Source organism: Danio aesculapii, chromosome 5 (genome assembly GCF_903798145.1).
Source record: "Danio aesculapii chromosome 5, fDanAes4.1, whole genome shotgun sequence".
NCBI lineage: Eukaryota > Metazoa > Chordata > Actinopteri > Cypriniformes > Danionidae > Danio > Danio aesculapii.
In genome coordinates this window covers 48,811,602-48,837,424 of record NC_079439.1, presented here as the reverse complement: position 1 = coordinate 48,837,424, position 25,823 = coordinate 48,811,602, and the positions used below count along the sequence as shown (strand labels likewise).

Genomic DNA, 25,823 nt, shown 5'->3' with positions numbered 1-25,823 from the left:
TTATATACAGTAGAAGTCAGAATAATTAGCCCCCTGTTTATTTTTTTCCCCAATTTCTGTTTAACGGAGAGAGGATTTGTTCAACACATTTCTAAACATTATAGTTTTAATAACTTGTTTCTAATAACTGATTTATTTTATTTTTGCCATGATGGAAGTAAATCATATTTGATGAGATATTTTTCAAGACATTTTTATACAGCTTAAAGTGACATTTAAAGGCTTAACTAGGTTTATTAGGTTAACTAGGCAGGTTAGGGTAATTAGGCAACTTATTGTATAGCGATGGTTTGTTTTTGTAGGCTATCGAAAAAATATAGCTTAAAGGGGCTAATACTTTTGACCTTAAAATGTTTTTTTTTTTTTTAATTAGGAATTGCTTTTATTCTAGCTGAAATCAAACAAATAAGGCTTTCTCCAGAAGAAAAAAATATTATCAGTCATACTGTGAAAATTTCCTTGCTCTGTTAACATCATTCGGGAAATATTTAAAAAAGAAAAAAAAATCAAAGGAGGACTTCAACTGTATATACGGTATTGTTTTGTCATTTTGACCAATTGTCACTTCATGCTGTAAATGACATATTTTGTATTATAAATATATAGTATTTTACATTTAGAAGACGTCATTAGTAGTTTGCAAAAGCAAAAATATTTTTACTCAGTTTAAATAACTTTAAATTGAAATCTAGACAAGCGGAGAATTTCAAATCCATTTCCCACAACTATTTATTAAATTATATGAATATTAATTATTATATCATTAATGCATATTAATGTAAAAAGTATTAGTGAAGGATAGTATGCTCGTCCTTCTTTCCAAAATATATACAGTTGAAGTCAGAATTATTAGCCCCCCTTTTAATTTGTTTTCTTTTTTAATTATTTATTTAAATGATGTCTATATATATATATATATATATTATATATATATATATATAATATATATATATATATATATAATATATATATTATTATTATTATTATATTATTTTATTAATTATTTTTATTAAGTTTTGTGTTTCTTCCACAATTCTTGTTTGTAATCATACATTCTCTCTCTGTTCAATGCAGTTCTTTAGAACAAGTTTAAGCATCAAAAGAGAGGCTTTATCCTTTCTTCTGTGGGATATTGAACTTGAACTGTGACCTTCACAGTCGGTCCTTAAAACCGTTTCATGGCTTGGAATCACGCTGTGCCCTCTAACGCATGAACACTGTGTTCTCGCCGCAGGGCTTGATCGCTTGCTTCTTTGTAAATGTGATTTATTCAACACGGATACATGGGGCATTGATCCATACCACAAGCTATTCTGTAGACCTTTTTTCCAAGATTTCTGGCTTGGTGAATGATCACTAGATGATTTCGGCCCAATTGTCCACACAGCAGATTGTGTTACATTTGTTGCGTAAATGGCTAAAATCAACAGATTTTATCTGACACATCCAAGGTTTAATGTTGATTGATTTGTGGTGGTCATATGAGATGCTTCGGAGGGGTAAGATTAGTCCAAAAAGTCTGATGGTATAATCAGTCACAATCTGGGCTTAAAAAGTTGCCCGTGCCTTAACTCTTTCTGTGTTATTTGTGAAATGAAATAGTACGAATTATGCAAATTTGCATAAAATATAATACAATCCACAACTGCCCTGACAAAAAGGTGGTTAAAGGGATAGTTCACCCGAAAATGTAAATCAACATACTGACCTTTTACAAATCTTTATAAGTTTCCATCGACTTCCACGGTATTTGTTTTTCCTACTGTTTCACTTTTGTAACAGTTTTGTTTGTTTCATTTCGGAAATTCTTCTGTCGACAAATTGATAAGGTAGTTACAAAAAAAATTTTTGTCTTTGCATTTTTCAGATTGAACTATAAGATGTTGGAAACTTTCTTGTTTCTTTGGGTTTCCAACTTTCTTCAGAATATCTTCTAAAATGATGGCAGATTTGCAGATCTCTTTACTGTAAATCTCAAAGGCTCTTTTTATGGCTCATTCTCAGAAAACCATTAAACAGATTTTAAATTAAAACTAGTAATTTAGTTATATAAAAACATAAGAATATACGAACATATAATATACGAAGTACAGTGTGTAATTTCAACCTGATAATACATTTTTACAAAAATTTTTCTACATTTTCTACTGAAATTCTCACTACCAAAATATGTCTATCTTTGTTTGATAGTGTTATGTTGTTAGGTTGATAGTGTTTTTCATGTATTAATTAACTTAATCTTTTAAACTGATGTTTCATTACCGCAACCACAACCACAACCACTGGTTATTAAGTGTTAATTTATTTAATAAAAAAAAAAACTTTTTTTCCATGCATGTGCAGAATCTACTAATTATGTTATTTCAGGTTTGTTACATCATTTTGAATAATATCATGTTTTATCAAAATATATATAATTATATGGTTTTCAGTTGTGTAAAGCGTTTTGGTAATGAGATCCAAATAAAATACATTTTCATTATATATATATACATATATATATATATATATATTATATATATATATATATATATATATATATATATATATATATATATTTTTTTTTTTTTTTTTACTAAATGTATCCATCTATCTTTGAAATTAATTAACTGTTTTAATATATTACTTTATGTGACAGAGCAAATAATTTCCAGAATTTCATATGATGATAAAAAAGGAAAAACCAGGAAAATGATGTGTCCACTGATGTTTTCATCATAAGTGTTTACATAAGTGTTTTGTCATGTTGTGATATGTAAGGATTTAATTTTATGCTTTCTTTTGTTGTATTTAGCAAAATCTCAGACAAAGTGTGCTTAAAATCATTTCAGAACTAATTACTCAAATATATTAAACCGATGTATCATTACCGATACCTTAACCATGGTTCATCAAGTGTTAATTTATTTAATAATAATAATTAAAAAATCTATGCATTTGCAGGATCTACTAATTATGTTATTTCCAGTTTCTCACATAATTGTGATAATTTATAATGTTTTAAATAATAAATAAATAATAAATAAAAAAATGGTTTTCAATTGTTTAAGGAATCAATCAAAAATATAAAAATAAAATAGAAATAAATATTATTTCAGAACTTCAAGTAACTGTACATGACTGTTAATAGTTGATTTTTAAAGTGAATTTCCATTTTTAACAGAGCTGATGTTGCAGACTGTTGTGGTAATTACCTTTTTATTACTTACTTATGGAAATTATGTTTAAAAAGGTGGTAAATATTAGCTAAAAGTTTTAAGTTAATCTAGACAAATGCTACAGATGTCACGTCTAGTATCTGGGAGGAAAAAAAGGTAACATTAAGTTAACGTTTTAAAATATATTAAATTATTACATTTTTAAAACCAGGTTTTCTGGGAATCACCCTTACACTTGCTATTCATATATATATATAATATATATATATATATATATATATATATATATATATATATATATATATATATATATATATATATATATATAATATATATATATATGTATATATGTATATGTATTTTTTTATTTTTTTTATTTTTTTTTTAGTCAAATGTGGATGACACAAAATAAGGTGTAAATGTGTAGTCTACTTTTGTTTAGATTTTTATTGAACTGCTGTACTCCCTATTGAACCATTCATTGTTGTTCACTGAATTGTTGATACTTCATCCGGGACTCACTGACCTGTGGTTGGGGCAATAAGGACCCTCTTCCTGGTTGTTTATCTCCTTAGTATTTATCCTAATACCCAGGGGGCCACAAATCTATCCTGCTCCTCTTCCATGAGCTTCCTCTCTTAACCTGCTTTTACCCGGTGAAAGAGTTTGCCCTGCACAATGCAGCCTGCACAGGGATCATTTTTTGTACTTCCCAACGCCTACTCATCCATACTCATACCACTTCACAGAATCCATCATGCATACATGTTGAGCATAAAGCAGTTTGTTGATTCACAAGAGCAAAAGCAGTCTGAAAGCTGGACGTCTGTTATCTTCGGTGGGCCCTGAGGCGGGATGTCCTGCTGACCCTCACTCCCCCGTTCGTGTTTCTCCAGGCCCCCCTCTGGTTCCCTCACTCGAGACTCCCGTCTGCTTTCACTCTGCCTTTGCTTGCAAGTATTTACTCCACTGTGGTTCGTCATGGTGAAGGAATTTCTGAAGTGGAGGAATTGAGCAAACTGGGCTCGTTTATTTCCCACCTCCCACCTGTTGATCAGGATCTATACTGGTGTGAATACAGGATCTCTTTGGTGGTGTCTTTCTTCTTTAAGCATGTGTATTGAAAAGAAAGATTACTTATTTATTTAGTAAGATTGGTTTATGGGGATAGTATTACATGTCTAATTTATCTGTTATTAAATTAAGCTTATAATATATATATATAATATATAATATATATATATATATATATCCCATGTATTTGTTTATTCATTCATTCATTCATTCATTCATTAATTATTTTATTTATTATTTATTTTTAATATTTGTAGGTCAATTAATTATTTTATTTTATTTTATTTGTTTTTAATAATGTTTTCATGTATGTTTGGTCTTAGCTTTTGAGCAGCAGCAAAAACTAATCTTATTTATTTATTAATTAAATTTAATTTAATTTAAATTTATTTAATTTAATTTAATTTAATTTAAATTTATTTAATTTTATTTTATTTTATTTTATTTTATTTTATTTTTTTTTATTTTATTTTATTTTATTTTATTTTATTTTATTTTATTTTTTTTTTATTTTATTTTATTTTTTTTTATTTTATTTTATAGGTTTGGCAGCAGAAAGTAATCTTTATTTATTTATTCAGCAGCACTACAATTTCCAAACAGAACTTTTGTCAGGAACATACTATGCTTAATTTCTGACAAGAATGAAACAGAGTACATTACGTACAACCTAATTGTTCAATAAAAAAATTTTCTTCTGTTTGAGCACAAAATACGTTATTCAGAGGAAGCTGAAATAACCATTGGCTTCCATAGTAGAAAAACAAATACCATGGAATCAATGGTTAGAGTTTTTCAGCTTTCTTTTAAATATATTCTTTTGTTGAATAGACAAAGAAACTTGAAACAAGTGAAGGTGAGCAAATGATGACAGAATTTTCATTTTTGGGTGAACTATGACTATAGAACATGAAAAGGTATAAAAATGAATCATCAGCCTAAACTTTTCTGCTAACTGTGGGTCCCCAACCACTGATCCAGAGTCAGTGAGGGAGTCTTGATCGGGATTTGCTCTGTCCTCAATCCAGCCATCTGTCCCTCGGCTGCCAAACTCAGCAATTGAAGAGCCGGGACAGAAATTTCCCACATCCCTCGCTTGTTAAATGAGGTGCGGGAGGGAAAACTAAGGGAGAAAGAGAACTATCTGTCTGAATGGAGGCTTGATTCGGTCTACTGGAAGGCTGAAGTACCCACGTTTAAAAAAAGAGTGGGAAAAAGAAAAACTGGAGAAAACAATGTTGCATAAAAAAAGAGTATAACACTGAGCCTCCTAAAATCTTCAATGTGCGAGTGTGTGCGTCTGTCTGTGAATCGTGAGTGCCCTGCCTTTCTCAAGCGCACACACCCCCGATTCAGTGTGCGAGGCTGAAAAGAAAGGCAATTAGCATTTCAGCCAAGGTCCGACTGGCTACATGCGATGAAGCAATAAGCTTTATAATTTGCTTTTCTTCCCTCTGCTGCCATTGAGAGGCTTTTCCTTTTTAATCCCTTGAAAGTGCATTTCTCTTCACTCTCGTCCATTGTTTGCCGCAGTAGCCCATCGGTCATGGAGTTCTGCGGCCTCGGGAACGTTCGCCATGCGAAACTCAATGGATCTTTTCTCTGTTCCCGTACTTGTACATTGAGAGGGGGAAAAAGTCATTGTGTTTTTTGGAACAAGGACGCAGGATGCAGTTGGCTCAAGTTGAAAGGGTCAGACGACGGCCCGAGGACAATACCTTTGAGAGATTTGTCTTTCTTTCTCTCTTGCTCTCTGGCCAGCATGGACTTGATTGGCATGTATTTTCTAATGCCGAGTTGAAAAGTAACATATGACAATGCAGAAACCCAGCTTTTGGGCATTCTTGTTATTCCCCAGCGGATATTTTCATATTCTCTGCTTTCATTCCTCAGAAGATGGCATCTGCTCGTACTCAGCACCCACTCGCCTGCACACTTTCGTGCCCTAATTCTAGGTTCTGTGTATCTTTCAAAATAACAGCAACATTTTGGGCAACGCTCACCCAAATGAGAGTCTCGCCAACGAAAAGCTGTGGTCTTCAGATATTCTCTTCAGATGTAATGATGTATGTTTTAGCCGGACTCCGTTATTAAATGTTTTAAGTTTCCCAACCTCGAGATGTTCAGGATATCGGGCCGTCTAAAAATACCAGAGGGGCTACAGCGCAAGTGCCAATTATTGGCTTTTGAGCTCCCCATATATGGGAGAGCTGAAATTTCCCAGAACCTTCTGAATGAGGTCGGTTTCTGAGGTAACAGAGCGTGTTGTGAAGATGACTGTCTCGCTTCGGCTGCTACATATGTGTGTTGAGCTGCACATGTTGTTAAGCCAAAACATTATGACTGCCTGCCTAATATGTTGGTGATCCTCAGCGTGCTATCAAACATTGCCGACCAGCCAAGGTGTGGACTCTACATGAGCCCTGAAGGTGTCCTGCAATGTGACAGGGTTTTATACATGTGATTAGAGCTGTGCAATTTGACAATATAAGCCGTGTCAACAAAATAAATGTCTATTTTTCATATATGATGTCACAAAATACATTGTTTACCGTAATACTTTTTGAAAATGTATGGAATCAATGTTACATGCCGTTAGTGGGAATGCAGATAGAAAAGAGAAGGTTGCAATATTGAAAGTACAATGTTTACATTTAGCATTTAATTTAGCAATATTTAGATATTTATATAAGTGAGAAGTTTGTAAAGAATGTAAAAAAGGAATTAGTGATCTTTTAATATATATATATATATATATATATATATATATATATATATATATATATATATATATATATATATATATATATATATATATACATGGGGTCCAAAAGTTCTAAAATGCACCTTTTGTAATTTTTTTAGATTATTATTTTGCTGTTTTTTTTCTTGTATCATTCGATCTCCTTTTCTACATTTTATCTTAATGCAAAACAATAATAACATGTAAAGCATCTTGTAAACTTGTGAAATGGTTTTTTTCTTAAGATGAATTCACAACTAAAAGTAATCAATGAACTATTTCGTTTTTAAAACTAAATCTTTACTGATTTGATGGCTGGACTCATCAATGATTGAAGGTGGTGGACACATTAGCGCAGATGTAATAATTATGTTCAAATTTACATTTTTAGACCCTCAATGTACAAAATATGATATAAAACAATGTTATATATAATTTATAAGTATCATTTATATAGGTATTTATTTGAGGGCTCTCAGATTGCCTGGGGCCCTAAGTGGCTGCTTACCTCGATTATTGGTTAAATCTGCCTCTGGGTACTATATTGTGATAAACATTGTTATAAAGAAAATTGACTTGGGGTAATTTGCTTACAATGGGGTAAGCAAAATAAACATGTTTCAAAGTGAAAAACAAAATTTATCTTACCCCATTGGCATATTATTTAGCTTGTTTTAAGGAAAAACCATACTTAATTTTGACCTCTGTAACACAATATGTTTTAAAAAGCCTGCATACTGATATTTATTGGTCATTTTTGGGTATTTGAATGAGTGTAATAAAGTGTCTGTTAGTATATAGGTATAATTTCTTCATGGATTGATCATTTCTTAGAAATTCTGCAAACTCATACGGATTTTCAAACTTGTATGTATTATATATTAATCAAATCAAATCAAATAATTTTTATTGTCACATCATTAGCAGCACGTGTGCTGTGATGAGTGAAAGCTTAGGTGCTGGCTCCAGACAGTGCAAATACAATGACAGTGCGAAATACAGAGTTATTTTTTATATTTTAATTATTTAATTGTTTTATATTAGAATGAATTGTTTTATATTTTTAGGTAGACTATTTTACCATCAGTCTAGGGCAGAGATGTCCAAACTAGGGCCCGTGGGCCAAAGTTGGCCCATGGTAACCATTGATTTGGCCCACCATGCCAAATTAGAAGATAGTGAAAATGATGGGGAGGGTTGAGGAGGATGCCTTTAACAGAGATTGTAATTTCTAATTTTTTTCTGATTGTTTGTTTGTTTTATTGCTGAGCTACAAAAAAGCAAACTGAAAATAAACATTTCAATTAATGTTGTAAATGAATCTGATATTATATATATATATATATATAAATATATATATATATATTATATATATATAACAACAGAAACAAAACATCATCGGCGAGCAAATCAAGGCAAAAACAGTTGTAGGATTGTTTTTTACTGTAATACGTTCATTATAAAGTTTTAAATATATACTGCATAAGTTAATATAAAGCAATATTTTCTAGTTATTTTTAAACATGAAATAACATAGGAAATCACCAATGGAAATTTTAATGTAAAAGAGTTTGGTATATTTACCTTCGGCCCACCAACCTCAATGGAGATTGGTTTTTGACTCTTCATAAGAAAAAGTTTGGGCACTCCTGGTCTAGCGACTGCAGATCCAAAATAGACTTTTGCCAAAATCTGTCACAGTGTACATTTCTGTATTTTTAATGTGCATTGTTCCTGGTAAATAAATTGAATAATGAATACTATAATATTAATGAGGCAGTTCATTCTGCTGTGGCGACCCATGGTAAATCAGGAACTAAGCCGAAGGGAAATGAATGAATGAATAAAAATAATAATAATGAAGATTTCTCAGCAAGAACATCATGCTTGCCTCATGATGTAAAAAATGGCACTCAGTAGACCAGCAACCATCTTACACTGCTCAAAAGGTCCTGTTCCTACACTTCAATGCCTATAGTAGCTGCTTTTATTGGAGGACAGGGTTCATCACTCTGTTTCTGCAAGTGTGCCACACATTGTCTGTTGTGACACATCCCTCCCATAAAATCATACAATTTTGTGTGATTGTGCCACTTATTGGGTCAGATGGGATAACCTAACCCCTATTCAGACAGTAATTGTTTCTCAAGGGGATGCACTTTAAGGGATTTTAACCATTTACAGTGTGTAGTTGGTGACTTTATAGCTGCCTCAATCCAAAACATCTGTGACCCATATGAAAAACACTGGATATTTGCTTATCGTCCTGAACATTTAAAATTCTCAGTATTCCAGTGTACTTTTACCACACCCATGTGTTTTTTATTTTGATTTATCATTTACATATGAACATATGCACCACAGTGAATGGGCTAACCAAGAGCTTGGTTGTTATTGAACCAGATCAAGTGATCCGTTATGTTATTCTGTCAGCATTAGATGTAGAGCAGATTTTAAAGTATATGAAGCAGTGTCTGTGCTATTGGTGTTACTGGTTTACTTGAAAGTCAGTCTGCCAAGTTGCTGAGTCATTATTGATCAGCCTTGACCAGCATAACCCCAAAAGACCTTGAGCCAAACTTAAGGTTGACATAGCTTAAACTGACACTGGTTGTTGACGTAACAATGGTGTAAGAAAGACAATTAAAATCACTTAATGTAATATGTGGGATATGTCTTTGATTATTTCCGATGCCAGTTGCAAATTTATTATATTTCCTCTGCTATATTCTACTGTCATTTTGACAAATATGCTTGCATTCAAACTTAAAAGAAAGCATTGAAATGGTAAGTATATTAATATATAATTATTACTAGCTGTAATAATGTAATACTATATTTTATTACTAACATTTTAGCTGTTGAGGATATAATATAACATAACATAGCGTAGCGTAACGTAACGTAGCGTAACGTAACGTAACGTAACGTAACGTAACGTAACATTATATTATATTATATTATATTATTTATATTATATTATATTTATTATTATATTATATTATATTATATTATATTATATTATATTATATTATATTTATTATGTTCGTTACAGTTTGTAATGACTCATTACTCACTAATAACTTGACATAAGAGAATGTCTGAAGGGGATCAAGAAAAAAATACATCTTGAAAAAAAATTAAAAATAAATAAATAAGTTTGAGTATGACCAAAAAAAAAAAAAAAATAAATAAATATACACTCACTGGCCACTTTATTAGATACATTTGTCCAAATGCTCGTTAACGCAAATTTCTAATCAATCACATAGCAGCAGCTCAATGCATTTAGGCATGTAGACATGGTCAAGATGATCTGCAGCAATTCAAACTGAGCATCAGAATGGGGAAGAAAGGTGATTTAAGTGACTTTTAACGTGGTGTGGTTATTGGTGCCAGACGGGCTGGTCTGAGTATTTCAGAAACTGCTGATCTACTGGGATTTTCACGCACAACCATCTCTAGGGTTTACAGAGAATGGTCCAAACAAGAAAAATATCCAGTGAGCAGCAGTTCTGTGGGCGCAAATGCCTTGTTGATGCCAGAGGTCAGAGGAGAATGGCCAGACTGGTTCCAGCTGACAGAAAGATAACAGTAACTCAAATAACCACTCGTTACAACCCGAGGTATGCAGAAGAGCATCTCTGAATGCACAACATGTTCAACCTTGAGGCGAATGGGCCACAGCAGCAGAAGACCACACCGGTTGCCACTCCTGTCGACTAAGAACAGGAAACTGAGGCTACAATTCGCAGGTTGGACAATAGGAGATTGGAAAAACATTGCCTGATCTGATGAGTCTCGATTTCTGCTGCGATATTCAGATGGTAGGGTCAGAATTTAACATCAACAACATGAAAGCATGGATCCATCCTGCCTTGTATCAACGGTTCAGACTGGTGGTGGTAGTGTAATAGTGTGGGCACTTTGTGCCCATTAGTACTAACTGAGCATCGTGTCAATGCCACAGCCTACCTGAGTATTGTTGTTTAATGTCCATCCATTTATGACCACAGTTTAGCCATCTTCTGATGGCAACTTCCAGCAGGATAACGCACCATGTCATAAAGTGCAAATCATCTCAGACTGGTTTCTTGAACATGGCAATGAGTTCACTGCACTCAAATGGCCTCCACAGTCACCAGAACTCAATCCAATAGAGCACATTTGGAATGTGGTGGAACGGGAGATTCGCATTATGAATGTGCAGCTGACAAATCTGCAGCAACTGTGTGATGCTATCATGTCAATATGGACCAAACATTTTTAAGGATTATTTCCAGTATCTTGTTGAATCTATGATTCAAAGGATTAAGGCAGTTCTGAAGGCGAAGCGGGTCCAATCTGGTACTAGTAAGGTAAATAATAATAAAGTAATAAAGTGGCCGGCGAGTGTATTACTGTAATGTCGATAGATGTTGCCTTAGAATATATAATGTTTTGCAATAAAACCATGTTTGTGTCTTTGAATGTGCTGATGATGCTTTTAAGTGCAGACTGCACATTATATGATCCCAGATGCCTGTAATGTTCAACTATAGAATACGTATATTTTCAAAAGATGAGCGTTTATGTGTGGTTTTCTTATTTTGATGGTCTTAGTTCATCCTGTGAAAATGAAAGCCTTTTCCAGATGAGAGCCACATGGTTTAAGACTTTTGATGCATCGATGTTGCTTTTAACTCTGTTTTCTAACATGAGCTACCGTACATAAGACATGTAATAGGTTTAATTCTGCTACCATGTCATATACTGTGATAAATGTGCATTACTGAAGCTCACCACAGTCTCATCAGACAGGTTGTTACAGAAGTAGACAGACCATTAGATTAAGTCAAGCCTGCAATTTGGAGTCAGTGTATGCTGTTATTATTTTAAGCTCTGAGTAAAAGTGGCTAAAGTATAGGAAACTTTGGAGTATTTCTTCTTGAAAATAGTAATTAGAAATGTTACGAGAAAGTTTCAAAACATTACATGTGCTGTAGTTCACCACATTGACTTTGCTCTGGTGCATGGAGTCAAGGTGTGTGACCTCACTGAAGGCTCAATGTATTGCATAACACAAGCGCCGACATACACACACACACACACACCACCACTCTCCTCGTTGCTTAGTACTGGCTGTGAAGTCTTGCTGATTGAATAATTGATGTTAAGATTATGGATCCTGCTGCCGGGCAGGGGTAACACTAGAGGCGACTGCTGGGCCAGCAGTGTAGACCCGTAACCGTACACTTTATCACATTCTCAGCCAGGCGATCCAGTGATCCAGTGTCTCAGTTACGTGAAGAGGTATGGCTGCCATGTGAACCCGCGGCATGAGGTGATGAGGTCAAATTCTTGTTGGGCTTTAGTGATACAATTACTAAATTATGTTGTATTTACATTTTGGGTGGGGCAAAAATGTATTAAATAAATAAATAAATAAAAATAAATAAATAAATAAATGTGTATATGCAGAGTTCAGATGGGAAAATCTGAGTGCCATCTGAAAATATAATTTTTTTGTTTGTCAGGCTTCTGTGTGTTGGCTCAGTAATTGTACTTTTAGGGCAGTTATGGCAGACTGAACACTCACGTTTCGCTTTTTGTGTCTTGATAGCTTATTAACACCATTCCTATCATACGACCTGTAAATTGTGTAACCACGAGCATCATAAGGATGATACACCAGGCTTAAAAGAGCCTGATTTCCCATCCGTTGACAGAGAGCTCATGCAAACCGAGAGATTGTGAGAGAATCTCACAAATACAGAGAACTTATATATGAATATTAATCAGAATAAAGCTACACAGGCTTATTGGCTGTTGTATAAGACTTTATTTTGCGAAAACAACTGCCTGGATGTACTTTATTCCACTTATTGCATACTGTAGATAGTTGCTACAAACTGGACAAATGAGACACAAAACATTGTTCTATGCTGTAATAGTTAATGAATTAATAAAATAAAAGCAAAGCTGACAGAAACGAAGCACAGCCTGCATGTTGGAGCACTTGGGAAATCCTAGTGATGCGTTGATCAACATTATATTAGTGGGTCAGGTGGGTGAAGTAATCAAAATCAAAATTATGAGTGGATACGATCAGAGAGAGGGGTTTAGTCTTCAACTGGCTGGCAGTAGCTGCCATTAGTGGATGGCTGCCTCTGTGACAGTTGGCATTTGGTGGGTCATGTGACCCACCAGTGAAGTATGCATGTAGTGTTTTATTACTCGCAAACACAAAATAATCATTTAAAAACCATTGATTAGACATTGACATAATAATTGATTCATTAATTGTTAAAACATTGTTCAATTTTATTATGAACATAATCATTTGTTGCAGTCCTATAGGCCCCTATCATACACTTGCAATAAGGTGCATGACATGTATATGTGATTTGTTGCTATTTTCAGACCATTGCAACCCTAATTTTCCTGTTTTGCACCATGTTGCTTAGTTAGCAAATCCATTGGGGTGTGCTGGTCTCAAAAGGAGGGTGTTAAGGCACATTGTTGATGTGTTGCTATTTTGAGGAACTGAAACAGACCGCGGCACTGACCAGCTGAAAGCTAGTCTAAAGTTCAGTGCAGAGCGCGGTAGTTACTGTTGAAGTCAGAATTATTAGCCCCTCTGAATTATTAGCCCCCTGTTTATTTTTCCCCTCAATTTCTGTTTAACAGAAAGATGTTTTTAACACATTTCTAAACATAATAGTTTTAATAACTCATTTCTAATAACTGATTTATTTTATCTTTGCCATGATGACAGTAAATAATATTTGACTAGATATTTCTCAAGACACTTCTATACAGCTTAAAGTGACATTTAAAGGGTTAACTAGGTTAATTAGGTTAACTAGGCAGGTTAGGCTAATTAGGCAAGTTATTGTATAATGATGGGTTGTTCTGTAGACTATCGAAAAAATATAGCTTAAAGGGGCTAATAATATCGACCTTAAAATGGCTTTTACAAATTAAAAACTGTTTTTATTCTAGCTGAAATAAAACAAATAAGACTTTCCCCAGAAGAAGAAATATTATCAGACATACTGTGAAAATTTTCTTGCTCTGTTAAACATAATTTGGGAAATATTTAAAAAGAAAAAAAAAATCTGTTTTCTCCCTAGTGAAGCGCACAGTTTTTTCACTAACAAAGTCCGCCATGTAAATAGCAAATGTGCCATGGCGCAATGCAACTGACTCTTAAAGGGAATGAGAGATGAGACTCTGATTGGTTTAATGCACGTTTGCTTAAAACACACCCATAACCCATTAAGAGAATAAGCACAACCCTCCGCTGCCGCTGCGTAATACGTATTTTTCCATCCCTAAAATTGCAAAAGTGGATTCGGACACACCCTTAATGCTTTTGTGCCATGCACTTTAGACTTTGTGCCTAGATCATTCAAATAGATCTCCTGATGTCTGCTTCCAAGTATAAATGAATCATCTGACCAAAATGACCAAAATGATTTTTGTCGCAATCACTGTTGGGGAGTAACATATAACATATAATGCGCAAATTAATTGCATAATGCAACTGCAATCAGTTTTTTTTACTAAAGAAAATGTGTACAATTATGTGTACAACAATTATTTGTAAATATATTAATGATCACAGAGGATATCTTATCTGAAATTGTTCTGTAAAAAATATAGGATATGTTGCATTATATTCAATTGTTGCTTTGTCGGTACAACTATGCTATTCTGACGCTTTTGATTATTTGACATGTTTCAAGACAAAGAATACTTACTTGATAACTGTTTTAGTTCCTATTTGGGTTTAAATTGCTTTAGTTTGAAGAATAAATTATTTTACCAAGATGATGTTGAACTCCAATTCTTCCTGTCATCACAATTCAAGTAGTACTACTGTATTAGATTTTTCTTCAGTAAATTGATGTAGGTATCCAGTGCCTGTTTCAGCTGCCTTTCTTTATACACTCTAAGAAATAGAGGTACAATGCTGTCACTGGGGCAGGTACACTTTAAAGAGGTACACTTTTGTACCCTTCAGTTTTAACAGCACCGATACATACAAATAAAGTGTTTGAATAGACATCTCAGGGGTGGCATGGTAGCTCAGTGGTTAGCACTGTCACCACACAGCAAGAAGGTTGCTGATTTGAGTGTCGGCTGGGCCAGTTGGCGTTTCTGCGTGGAGTTTGCATGCTCTCCCCAAGCTGGTGTGGGTTTCCTCCGGGTGCTCCGGTTTTCCCCACAGTCCAAACACAAGCGGAATAGGTGAATTGAATAAACTAAATCAGCTGAGGTATAAGTGTGCGTGAATGAGTGAGTATGGGTGTTTCCCAGTACTGGGTTGCAGCTGGAAGGGCATCCGCTGCGTAAAACATATGCTGGAATAGTTGGTGGTTCATTCCACTGTGGTGACCTCTGAAAAAGACACTAAACCAAAGGAAAATGAATGAATGAATGAATATAAATAGATATCTCCTCAATGACAGCATTATATAAGTTTATTTCGAAGAGTGTGGACTAAAAGTAAGCGGGGTCCAGACCCCATTGTCCAAAACCTGAGGCATGAGAGTGAGCAAATAATAATAGAATTTTGATTTCATTATTAGGTGAACTATCCCTTTAAAAAGCCCAAGTATAATACATAAATGAATCCTCCAGAGTTGCACAGAGTGGGCAAATATCCCACATGCTAATCTACTAATCTGACTGAATTAAGTAGCTTACTCAGCATCAACAATGAATTACAAAGGCCATTGTAATCAAGTTTCCTGGCATAGGCAGGCATGCATTTTTATTGTAATGAGTTATTCCAGAAAGCTATCAGTAAAAACCACAGCGAAGATATAAATCACCCTGAGCGATCTGTTTTTAAAAAGTAGATGAGGTGAAGTATGCTACAGGGTTTGCTTGACTGAACTGAGATAACCATGTCGAATGAGAAAGAGACCACCTGAGGCATTGTATTGACTTTACAGCACATAGTGCCCAATGCAACTCATGTGGGAGCAGCTTATTGCTGAATATTTGCCCAAAAATGCATGCCCTTTTCTATCCTTTTGACATTTTTTGGGGCAATTTTTGATGCATTGAATGGCTTCTGTGGGCCTCCTGTGTGCCTGTGGGAAAAGAGAGTAGATTGACCTCCTTCACTAAGAAAACCGTCTTCATTTTGTCTTTGAAAATGAGACATCTCCACAATGGACTGTCCTGGGGTCAGCCTGAGAGCCAAAGCACCAGTGTCTTGGCGGCTCGGTGGCCTCCTGGTCATTGATAAATCGTTTGATGTTCTTCAGGCCAGCGTGTCCTGTGGTGATCTGGCCATGGGTGTGTAGTGTGTCTCAGTGTCCGTCTCTATCAATGTCAAGTGATGCGGCCAACAGACTGTGGTCACCTCTGGCTTGACTGATGGCCTTGAATTGCTCGTGCATGAACTTCACGAGGAACAAATAAACACAGATGCTGTATCTGTCAGTCAGACTGCATTAGTCCAAGCCATGAGTGTTTATTTATCAGTACAGCGAATTACAGCATATATGACTTCAAATAAAGCAACATATGCTGCTTGCTCATTGATTAATTTAATTATTTAGTTTACTGTAATAATGCCATCCTACCCAAACTCCATCCATCCATCCATCCTAACTACCCTAACACCCATCCATCCATATATTCATCCATCCATCCATCCTACCCAAACACCTGTCCATCCTGCACAAACATCCATCCATCCATCCATCCATCCATCCATCCATCCATCCATCCATCCATCCATCCATCCATCCATCTATACATTCATCCATCTATCCATCCTACACAAATACCCATTCAACCATCCATCCATCCATCCAGCCAGCCACTCATCCGTCCACCCATCCATCCATCCATCCATCCATCCTCCATCCATCCATCCATCCATCCATCCATCCATCCATCCATCCATCCATCTATCCATCCTACACAAATACCCATTCATCCATCCATCCATCCATCCATCCATCCATCCATCCATCCAGCCACTCATCCGTCCACCCACCCATCCATCCATCCATCCATCCATCCATCCATCCATCCATCCATCCATCCATCCATCCATCCATCCTACCTACCCCAACAACCATCCATCTCTCCATCCTACCCAAACACCCATCCATCCTACTCAAACACCCATCCATCCATCCATCCATCCATCCATCCACCCACCCATCCCTCCATCCATCTATCCATCCTACCCAAACACACATCTGTCCATCCATCCATGCATCCATCCTATCTATCCATCCAGCCATTCATCCATCCTACCCACCTACCCATCCATCCTACCCACCTACCCAAATATCCATCCATCCATCCATCCATCCATCCATCCATCCTTCCATCCATCCTTGCATCCATCCATCCATCCATCCTACCTCCCTACTTACCTACACACACACACACACACACACACACACCACCACACGCACACACACACGCACACACACACACACACACACACACACACACACACACACACACACCACACACACAATATATATATATAATATATATTATATATATATATATATAATATATATATATATATAGTGTTTCAAGATGGCTGCCAGAAAAGAAGATCTTTTATATTTTTCCAGTTTGTATAAAATTTTCTCCTGTCACAATGGTTCCACAACTTTTGATTATCATTACCGAAACAGGTTTTTTTCTCTGTTTACAAAATTGTTAAATATACTTTTTTTTTTTTGGTGAAAATGAACTTTTCCAAAGTCTTAGTATGCACTGAGTAAAAACTGCTTAATCATCATAGCTTCCCTATTATTAACAAAACAATCGTGGGCATCATTCTCCGCAACTCTTTTCTCATATACTGCAACCATTTAAGGACAGTTGCGGTAGAGATAACGTCTGTTTAGCGTATGATAATTTAAGTAAATTGCATACTAGATTCAAATAACTGTTTTGAATTTATTGTTAGTTTTAAAATGTACTAACTGTTAATATTTTGCTTTGGTTTGTTTCATTTTAGACAGTCAGCAAGTGAAAAAATAAATTCTTTAGCAAAGGCAAGGTTGGGAAAATCTGTACAGCAACCCAGAACTACTTGAGGAGTACAGAAGGAAGGAAAGAGAGGGGTTCGATTTGAAAATGTAGATCAGCAGGGGTAATTAAAAAAAAAACAGTCGGGACAAATGCATTCAAAGAAATTAGGTAGCATTTCATCATCACACAATGTCAGCTCACCAGAATAAATAAGACAGAGGTGCTGCTGCGAGTGTGGTTGTGTGTCTGTTGCATTATCAGTCTGAACAAGTCAGGAAGTTCCCAGCTCCAGGAGAGAATCAGGGTTGAATACCAGTCTTTCCCCTCTACTGTCCTGGCTTTGTACCCTCACCCCATGGCCTCGGCCCGCCAGCATTCGCTAATCCAGTTTTGATAGCATTCACAGCCCCCCTCTCTGCGCCGTCCTGCCTGCCTGCCCACCTCTTGCCATCAACACACACACACCACCACACAACAGCACACACACACACACACACACACACACACACACACACACACACACACACACACCCACATACACACACACACACATACACACACACACATACACACACCACACACACATTATGATTTAGATTCACACACACAAACACAAAATGTTGGTACAGTGTAAAACTAGCAAAATGCCAATGGTTGCATTTCTGCCCCCTCAAACTTGTTTTCAAACTTGGTTTCTCACTAAGTCAACGTAAAGAAAGCCCTCTGTAATCTGAAATGGCACCTTGATTGATGAAAGCCATCTACTCTCAGCAACCTTGTGGCTCAAGAATAACCGCATGATGTAGCAGAAGTGGAACATATGAAGAGCTGTATTTAACCAATGTCCAACTTTCCTTGGTAATCGGCCCTTCTGTGAAAAAAAGGTAAAAGAAAAACAAGATGACTTCATTCAGAGCATGAGTATTAGCCATGTAATTTAGTGAACATATAAGAACGTGTGCTCTTCAAAGCAGCAGATGACTAGCAGACACTGTTTCAAACACATTCATGTTTGATTTTTGTTAGCTATGACTACAAGAGGAAGGGAGGGAGGGAGGGAGGGAGGAGAGAGAGAGAGAGAGAGAGAGAGAGAGAGAGAGGAGGCGAGAGAGAGAGAGAGAGAGAGGAGGAGAGAGAGAGGAGAGGGGCAGGCATTGTCTGAGGCGACCAATAAAACTTTATAATCTCTTTCTCTTCAAAAGAGCTGACCACAATAAATGCCAGTCTTAATTATCTCCAATTGTAAGTGAGAATAACCGCATCCGACCTTCAAGGTCAGACTTAAAGGAAAAGGGTCAGACATGCATTGATATTATATTTATTTATAAATTCCTAAATTCAAAATTAGTTTATTGTTAAAGGCAAAAATCAGTCTAAGGCACTCAAAAAAATGTGGAAAAAATCTGAAAAAATATCTTGTTATCTGAAAAACAATGCTGAGGTCAGATATTCTGCTTTGAGTTTTCTGTGCCGGAATGGCTGTCTTTGTTTTGGTCATTTTAACATGCCCAATGTCACTTTAGCCAATTATATTTCAGCACCCCAGATTGCCTTGGTGGAAAACCGCGTATTTCATTCATTCAGAAAGGCTCCAAAAGCATGCGTCTGTGACCGAAATGCAACCTCCGGTGGAAAGTTGCAGACTCCAAAATGAGACGCAGATTCAGAGTTCCACATGAAGTTATTTATTAGCAAATAATATAAATATTACCAGCGTAAACATTAGGTGAGCAGGTGACATTGTAACACCGTGTCCTGACAACAAGCTTCGTGACAAGATACGCGGTGATGAGCAATTTTTGCTGAAACACGACAGAAATTTAAATACAGTCATTCAGAAGCACATCATATGACTGAAATCTCACAGCATAAGAATAATTATTTATTTATTTTATAGTATGAGGAAATTTTAATATGTTTTTTTAATACTATTTTATTTTTTATTATTGAAAATAAGAACAAATAAGTACAGAATAAATATCGGCAAACACAACAGAATAAATAAGTTATTACATTCATTCAAGAAAAACTAGAGAAATTTAATAGGGAAAAAAATTCTAATTTACATTTAGAAATGAAACAATAAACTGATATGAATTAAAGATACAAAGGATATTTAGTCGAGTTCTGCCTTCGGCTTAAAAACAAACAAACATATACAGGCAAAATAAAACTAGTACCCATGGTTTCTAATGAGGGTAGGTAAATAAACATCAAGTTGTATATTTTGTTAAAGCTTTGCAGATTGAATACTTATCCAATACCTTGTGTTCACTCGACTCCTTATGTTAAACTAAAAAATCGTCACTTAGAATCATAAGGTTCTATCTGACATTTTTGTCAAAATTGAGGTATTGACATATTCTTATTAAATGTCTTGTTAACTTATTCACATTATGGGATGTTTTTTATAAGATACTTACATTTTAAGGCTTTTTATTTAAAAAACACACATACACATACTGTTTGCTATATGGAATGCAAAAACTTTGAAGCTCAATATCTCAGAATCATTCAGAACGCAGATAGAACCTTAGAATTCCAAGGTGACAAAATATCCAACTGTTTTGCATGAATGTTTAACACAACAAGCATTTTGACATAATTATGTGTCTAACTATTCAAGTGCAGTAACGTGAAAGAAAATTAAGTCACAGTCCCATTGTTGACTTAGAGGCATCTTTAATTATATCACACTTTTAATTTTCTCATTCAATTGTTTCTTATTTCTCAGTTCTGTCAGTACCTATTTTTTGATATATTTATACCCTGTATGAACAGTTAGCAAGTCTATAACAACATACATTTTTTTCCATATACCAGATATGATGAATGATTACTGAGATGTTTGTGTTGTTTGTGTTTAGGAATGCCAGCTGTTCTGGCTCTGTCTGGCCTGCTTCTGATGCTGCTCACCACGAGTGTCAGGTCCGAGTCGGCAGAGCTGAGGTTTCAGGGCCAGACTCAGTTTGTGGTGAATGAGAGCAGCAGAGCCATTGTGCGGCTTGTGGTGGAACGAGTTGGAGATCCGATTAATGTCACTGCACTGGTTTTGGTAAGTTTACAAGTGAAACATGTAGCCCTAACACCACCAGCGGTTTAGTCTGTTTTGTTTATTTTACAGAGATGGGAAGGTGACTTGTAAAAAGTATTTCACTACAGATTTGTTAGAATAGGATAGACTATAGTGATGTATTTTGTTAGATTACACAGGTTTAGTAACTTAATAAAAAAAACTCAGAATACTTTAAAGTACTGAATGGGATTGTTTGCTGTTTCATTAATCAATCAATCATCAATCAATCAATCAATCAATCAATCAATCAATCAATCAATCAATCAATCAATCAATCAATCAATCATCAATCAATCAATCAATCAATCAATCAATCAATCAATTAATCAATCAATCAATCAATCAATCAGTGAGTCAGTCAGTCAGTCAATCAATCAGTGAGTCAGTCAGTCAGTCAGTCAGATAGTCAGTCAGTCAGTCAGTTAGTCAGTCAGTCAGTCAATCAGTCAGACAGTCAACCAAACAGTTATTCAGTCAGTCAGTCAACCAACCAACCAGGCAGACAGTCAATCAGTCAGTCAGTCAGTCAGTCAATCAGTCAGTCAGTCGGTCGGTCGGTCGGTCAGCCAGTCAACCAACTAACCAGTCAGTAAGTCAGTCAGTCAGTCAACCAACCAACTAGTCAGTCAGTCAGTCAGCCAACTAACCAACCAAACAGACTGTCAGTCAGTCAGTCAACTAACTAACCAGTCAGTCAGTCAGTCAACCAACCAGTCAGTCAGTTGGTCAGTCAGTCAGTCAGTCAACAAGTCAGTCAGTCAGTCAGTCAGTCAGTCAACAAGTCAGTCAGTCAGTCAACCAGTCAGTCAGTCAGTCAGTCAACCAACCTGTCAGTCAGTCAGTCAGTCAGTCAACCAGTCAGTCAGTCAACCAGTCAAGTCAACCAACCAGTCAGTCAGTCAACCAACCAGTCAGTCAGTCAGTCAGTCAGTCAGTCAAACAGTCAGTCAGTCAGCCAGCCAACCAACCAACCAACCAACCAACCAACCACTCAGTCAGTCAGTCAGTCAACCAACCAGTCAGTCAGTCAGTCAGTCAAACAGTCAGTCAGTCAGCCAGCCAACCAACCAACCAACCAACCAACCAACCAACCACTCAGTCAGTCAGTCAGTCAACCAACCAGCCAGTCAGTCAGTCAGTCAGTCAGTCAGTCAGTCAGTCAGTCAGTCAATCAGTCAGTCAGTCAGTCAGTCAACCAAACAGTTATTCAGTCAGTCAGTCAACCAACCAACCAGGCAGACAGTCAATCAGTCAGTCAGTCAGTCAGTCAGTCAGTCAGTCAATCAGCCAGTCAGTCAACCAAACAGTCAGTCAGTCAGTCAACCATCCAACCAGTCAGTCAGTCAGTCAGTTAGTCATTCAGTCAGTCTGTCAACCAACCAACCAACCAACCAACCAACCAACCAACCAACCAACCAACCAACCAACTAGTCAGTCAGTCAGTTAGTCAGTTAGTCAGTTAGCCAGTTAGACAGTTCTTCACATTATAATGGCTTTGTTAAATGTATGGACAAAACATAAAGTGATTACTTCACTGATAACCTTGTCAATGGTGAGGTGAATGGCACAAAATAATTGCTGAGTCAAAATTAGGCCAATGCAGCTATGGTCGCAAGTAATGTTGTTAGAATTCAATGTAATTTAACAGCCACAGTTCGTTAACAATGCGTTAGGGAAACACACCTCAGATCTTTCCAGTTTTTGAATCCTCCACACTGGTTTCATTAAAAAAAAAAAAATTATTAGTTTAAGATTGACTCAAACTAATCATCTAATCACTATGAATCAGACCATGAACTCATATTACCATGGCAAAATTTTAAAGCAACAAAGCTTCAAGTTCATCTTTAAAGCACACAAATCAGTTGCCTTTTTATGGCATCCTATCACCCTGTAGTGCATGTTTTACACACAAAATGGCACATACTTCACAGTTCCCAAAAATGTATTCCTGGGCACGTATCCCAAATTAGGTCTAAATATGTCTTCTATTAATAGCATCAGTAGAAAGTCATGTAGACACATGCATTAGACTAATTTAGTCATTATTTTGGTAATTTTAACAGGAAACTGAGTGACATAAATTTGATGTTAACCCCACAGAACTGAAATCTTTTGAGCAAACAATACAGAGCTTCTGTGCTGCCTGATGTGTTAATGCCTTAACAACTGGTTAGGGCTCAACACCCGAAACATCTGTCTGGTAAATCATTGCACAGCACATATGGCCATAATTAGCATAGAAACACAAATATGCCTACTGTCAAAACAGGCAATGCCTGTTTAGCACGCATGGTAAGTCGGTAAGTGTTGCCGGTTCATTGAATGGGTTCCATGAATTCACAGCCGAAGGAAGGATCTGAGAGACTGTTTTGTAGCGGCTTTCTGTGGGTGGCATCAAAGCGTGTGCTAAAGGTGCCAGTTGTCAACCAGATGGTGTTGCTTGAGTTTAGGAGAGGTCAGGGATTTCCCATTGCACACTTTTAAGATGTTTAGCGTCTACTAATGTAATGTAAATGTTTTATACATCAGGCCCATAGCCAATTAGTAGGGGGGGGGGGGGTGATTGGATGGTTAGAAAGACCCCCCCCCCCTCACTGACAAAGTCCAGTATTTGTCCCATAAATTAGCTCATTTCGTCACCTTAGAATTATAAGGTTCTATTGACAGATTCCTAATAAATGACAACTTATTTGCATTATGGGATGTATGTTGTTTACATTTTAAGACTTTTTATAAAAAAAAAAAAAAAACAAATGTTACACACATACTGTTTGCTATATGGAATGCAAAAACTTTGAAGCTTAATATCTTAAAATCATTCAGAATGCAGATAGAACCTTAGAATTCCAAGGTGACGATTTGTCCTATTTTGACTGTTAAGCCATCATAAGTTATCAAATAACCCATCGAAAAGGCTTTAAGACCAAGTGAAATCTGATGCAAGTAAAGTCCATTTCCCTGTATTGTTGTTATAGAGAAAGCATTTTACATGTAACTTTTATTCTAAATCTTTGACCTTATTCTTAAAAGAAATAAAAAGTTGTGAAGCACCAAAAGTGGCCCATATTATACTTATTAGGCCATTGTTAGCCATGAATTTTCAATGTACTTTTTTTCTACAAGAAAAGCTAGAAAAATTGTGAAGCTCTACATTATTATTATGTTTATTTTTTATGATTCGGGCAGACTCAAATAGTAGGGGTGTTAGGGGGTAAAAGACATTAAGTCACACAAGTTGATGTTGAATGCAGATGATATCTAATTACTATCCTATGAACCACTCAAATCTTTACCTCCATTAATGAAAAGAATACAATAGTATTCATACGTATCGGGATATAAAATAAATTGGAAAAAATCAGAGACTATGCCAGTATCCAAAACCTGTCATTCACTTGTAGTAACACAATTTGGCTTCTAAAAGAAATAAATATTTAGGGATAAAATTGACTCAGAATTTAAATGAAAATGATGTTAAATTATGATCCATTGCTGACAAAGATAAAACATAATATTGACGAATGGAAACAGCTGAAGCTTTCATTACGGGGAAAAATTCTGACTGAGAACAGTTGAATGTGCTAGCCAGTTTGTTATTTGACTAATAAATGACAATAAGCCACAGTTTTCAATTTAAAACTTTAACAGATTGCTATTTCCCCCTAGTGATATAAAAGTAGCCTAAAATGAGTAGCCTCTTTATATTTTTTTATTCTATATCTTTAGAACATGTTTTTGGTACACAAAAAAAGTGTGATCATTTGACAAGCTAATCCAGCAAAAGAAAATGTGCTTAAAATATAAATTGCAGTATTTATATCTCATAATTAAAAGGAAGTAAGTCGAAAAACTGCTAAAAGGTCTACTTTTTGTAAAAAAAAAAGAACAATGCCCTTTACTGTACATTATACAAATGCTTTAAACAGAACACTTTATTTCCTAATGGAAGTCTTAGATTATGCTCAGCTCATTCTTTAAGGAACTCTACACTTTTTTGGAAAGAGGATTGTTTTACAACTCCCCTACAGTTTTTATAGTAGAGTTTAACCATTTTTGAACCCCTTCAGCTGATCTCAGCGACTGACAGGAGCACTTTTAACTTAACTATACATAAATAATTTATTTGAATTTAACCATTAGCTTCTCGCTCAAAATATAACTTTGTTGATTGGTTTGACGAAGGGTATTTTCTAGTTTATTCAATACAATTCAGTTCATTCATGTTTATTTAAATAGCGCTTTTTACAATGTAGATTGTGTCAAAGCAGCTTAACATAGTTCTAGTAAAGTCCTGATTTCAGAGTTGAAGTTCAGTTTAGTTCAGTTAAATTTCACTGCTGAAAGTTTAAACACTGAAGAGCAACCCACCGAAGCACAGCTCCACAAGTCCCGATCCGAGCAAGCCAGTGGCATGAAATGGCAAGGAAAAAAACTTCACCATTTGACATAATATGGCTATAACTATAAACTCATCCCGGCGTAATATCAAAGAACTGTGCTACCTCCTTACATAGCAGAGCAGATTTGTGTGGTGGATTGAAGCAAAGTGAACATGTACCTCTCTGTCCAATAGTTTTTGCTTTGTCAGCTTTTTTTCTGAGAACTTACTGTCATGGATTGGTCAGGCTCTCACGACCCCCACTCACGAAGATCACCATCACCTGACTTCTAATGAGCACACAGCTGCATCACATTCACGAGCACCAGATAAAAGCACAGCACTCCAGTCGCTCATTGTCCGGGCTCGTCTCGACGAAAGCGG

General features: G+C 35.8%; 1 protein-coding gene across 1 annotated transcript in view; it reads left to right on the top strand.

Moving 5' to 3' along the window:
- The window catches only part of adgrv1 (adhesion G protein-coupled receptor V1), a 289,090-nt gene that overhangs the window by 9,694 nt on the left and 253,573 nt on the right, over window positions 1-25,823 (top strand). The window contains 1 exon segment of the mRNA XM_056458383.1: window positions 20,850-21,037. Within this exon segment, the coding sequence (XP_056314358.1) occupies window positions 20,852-21,037 (186 nt within the window). The 5' untranslated portion in view covers window positions 20,850-20,851.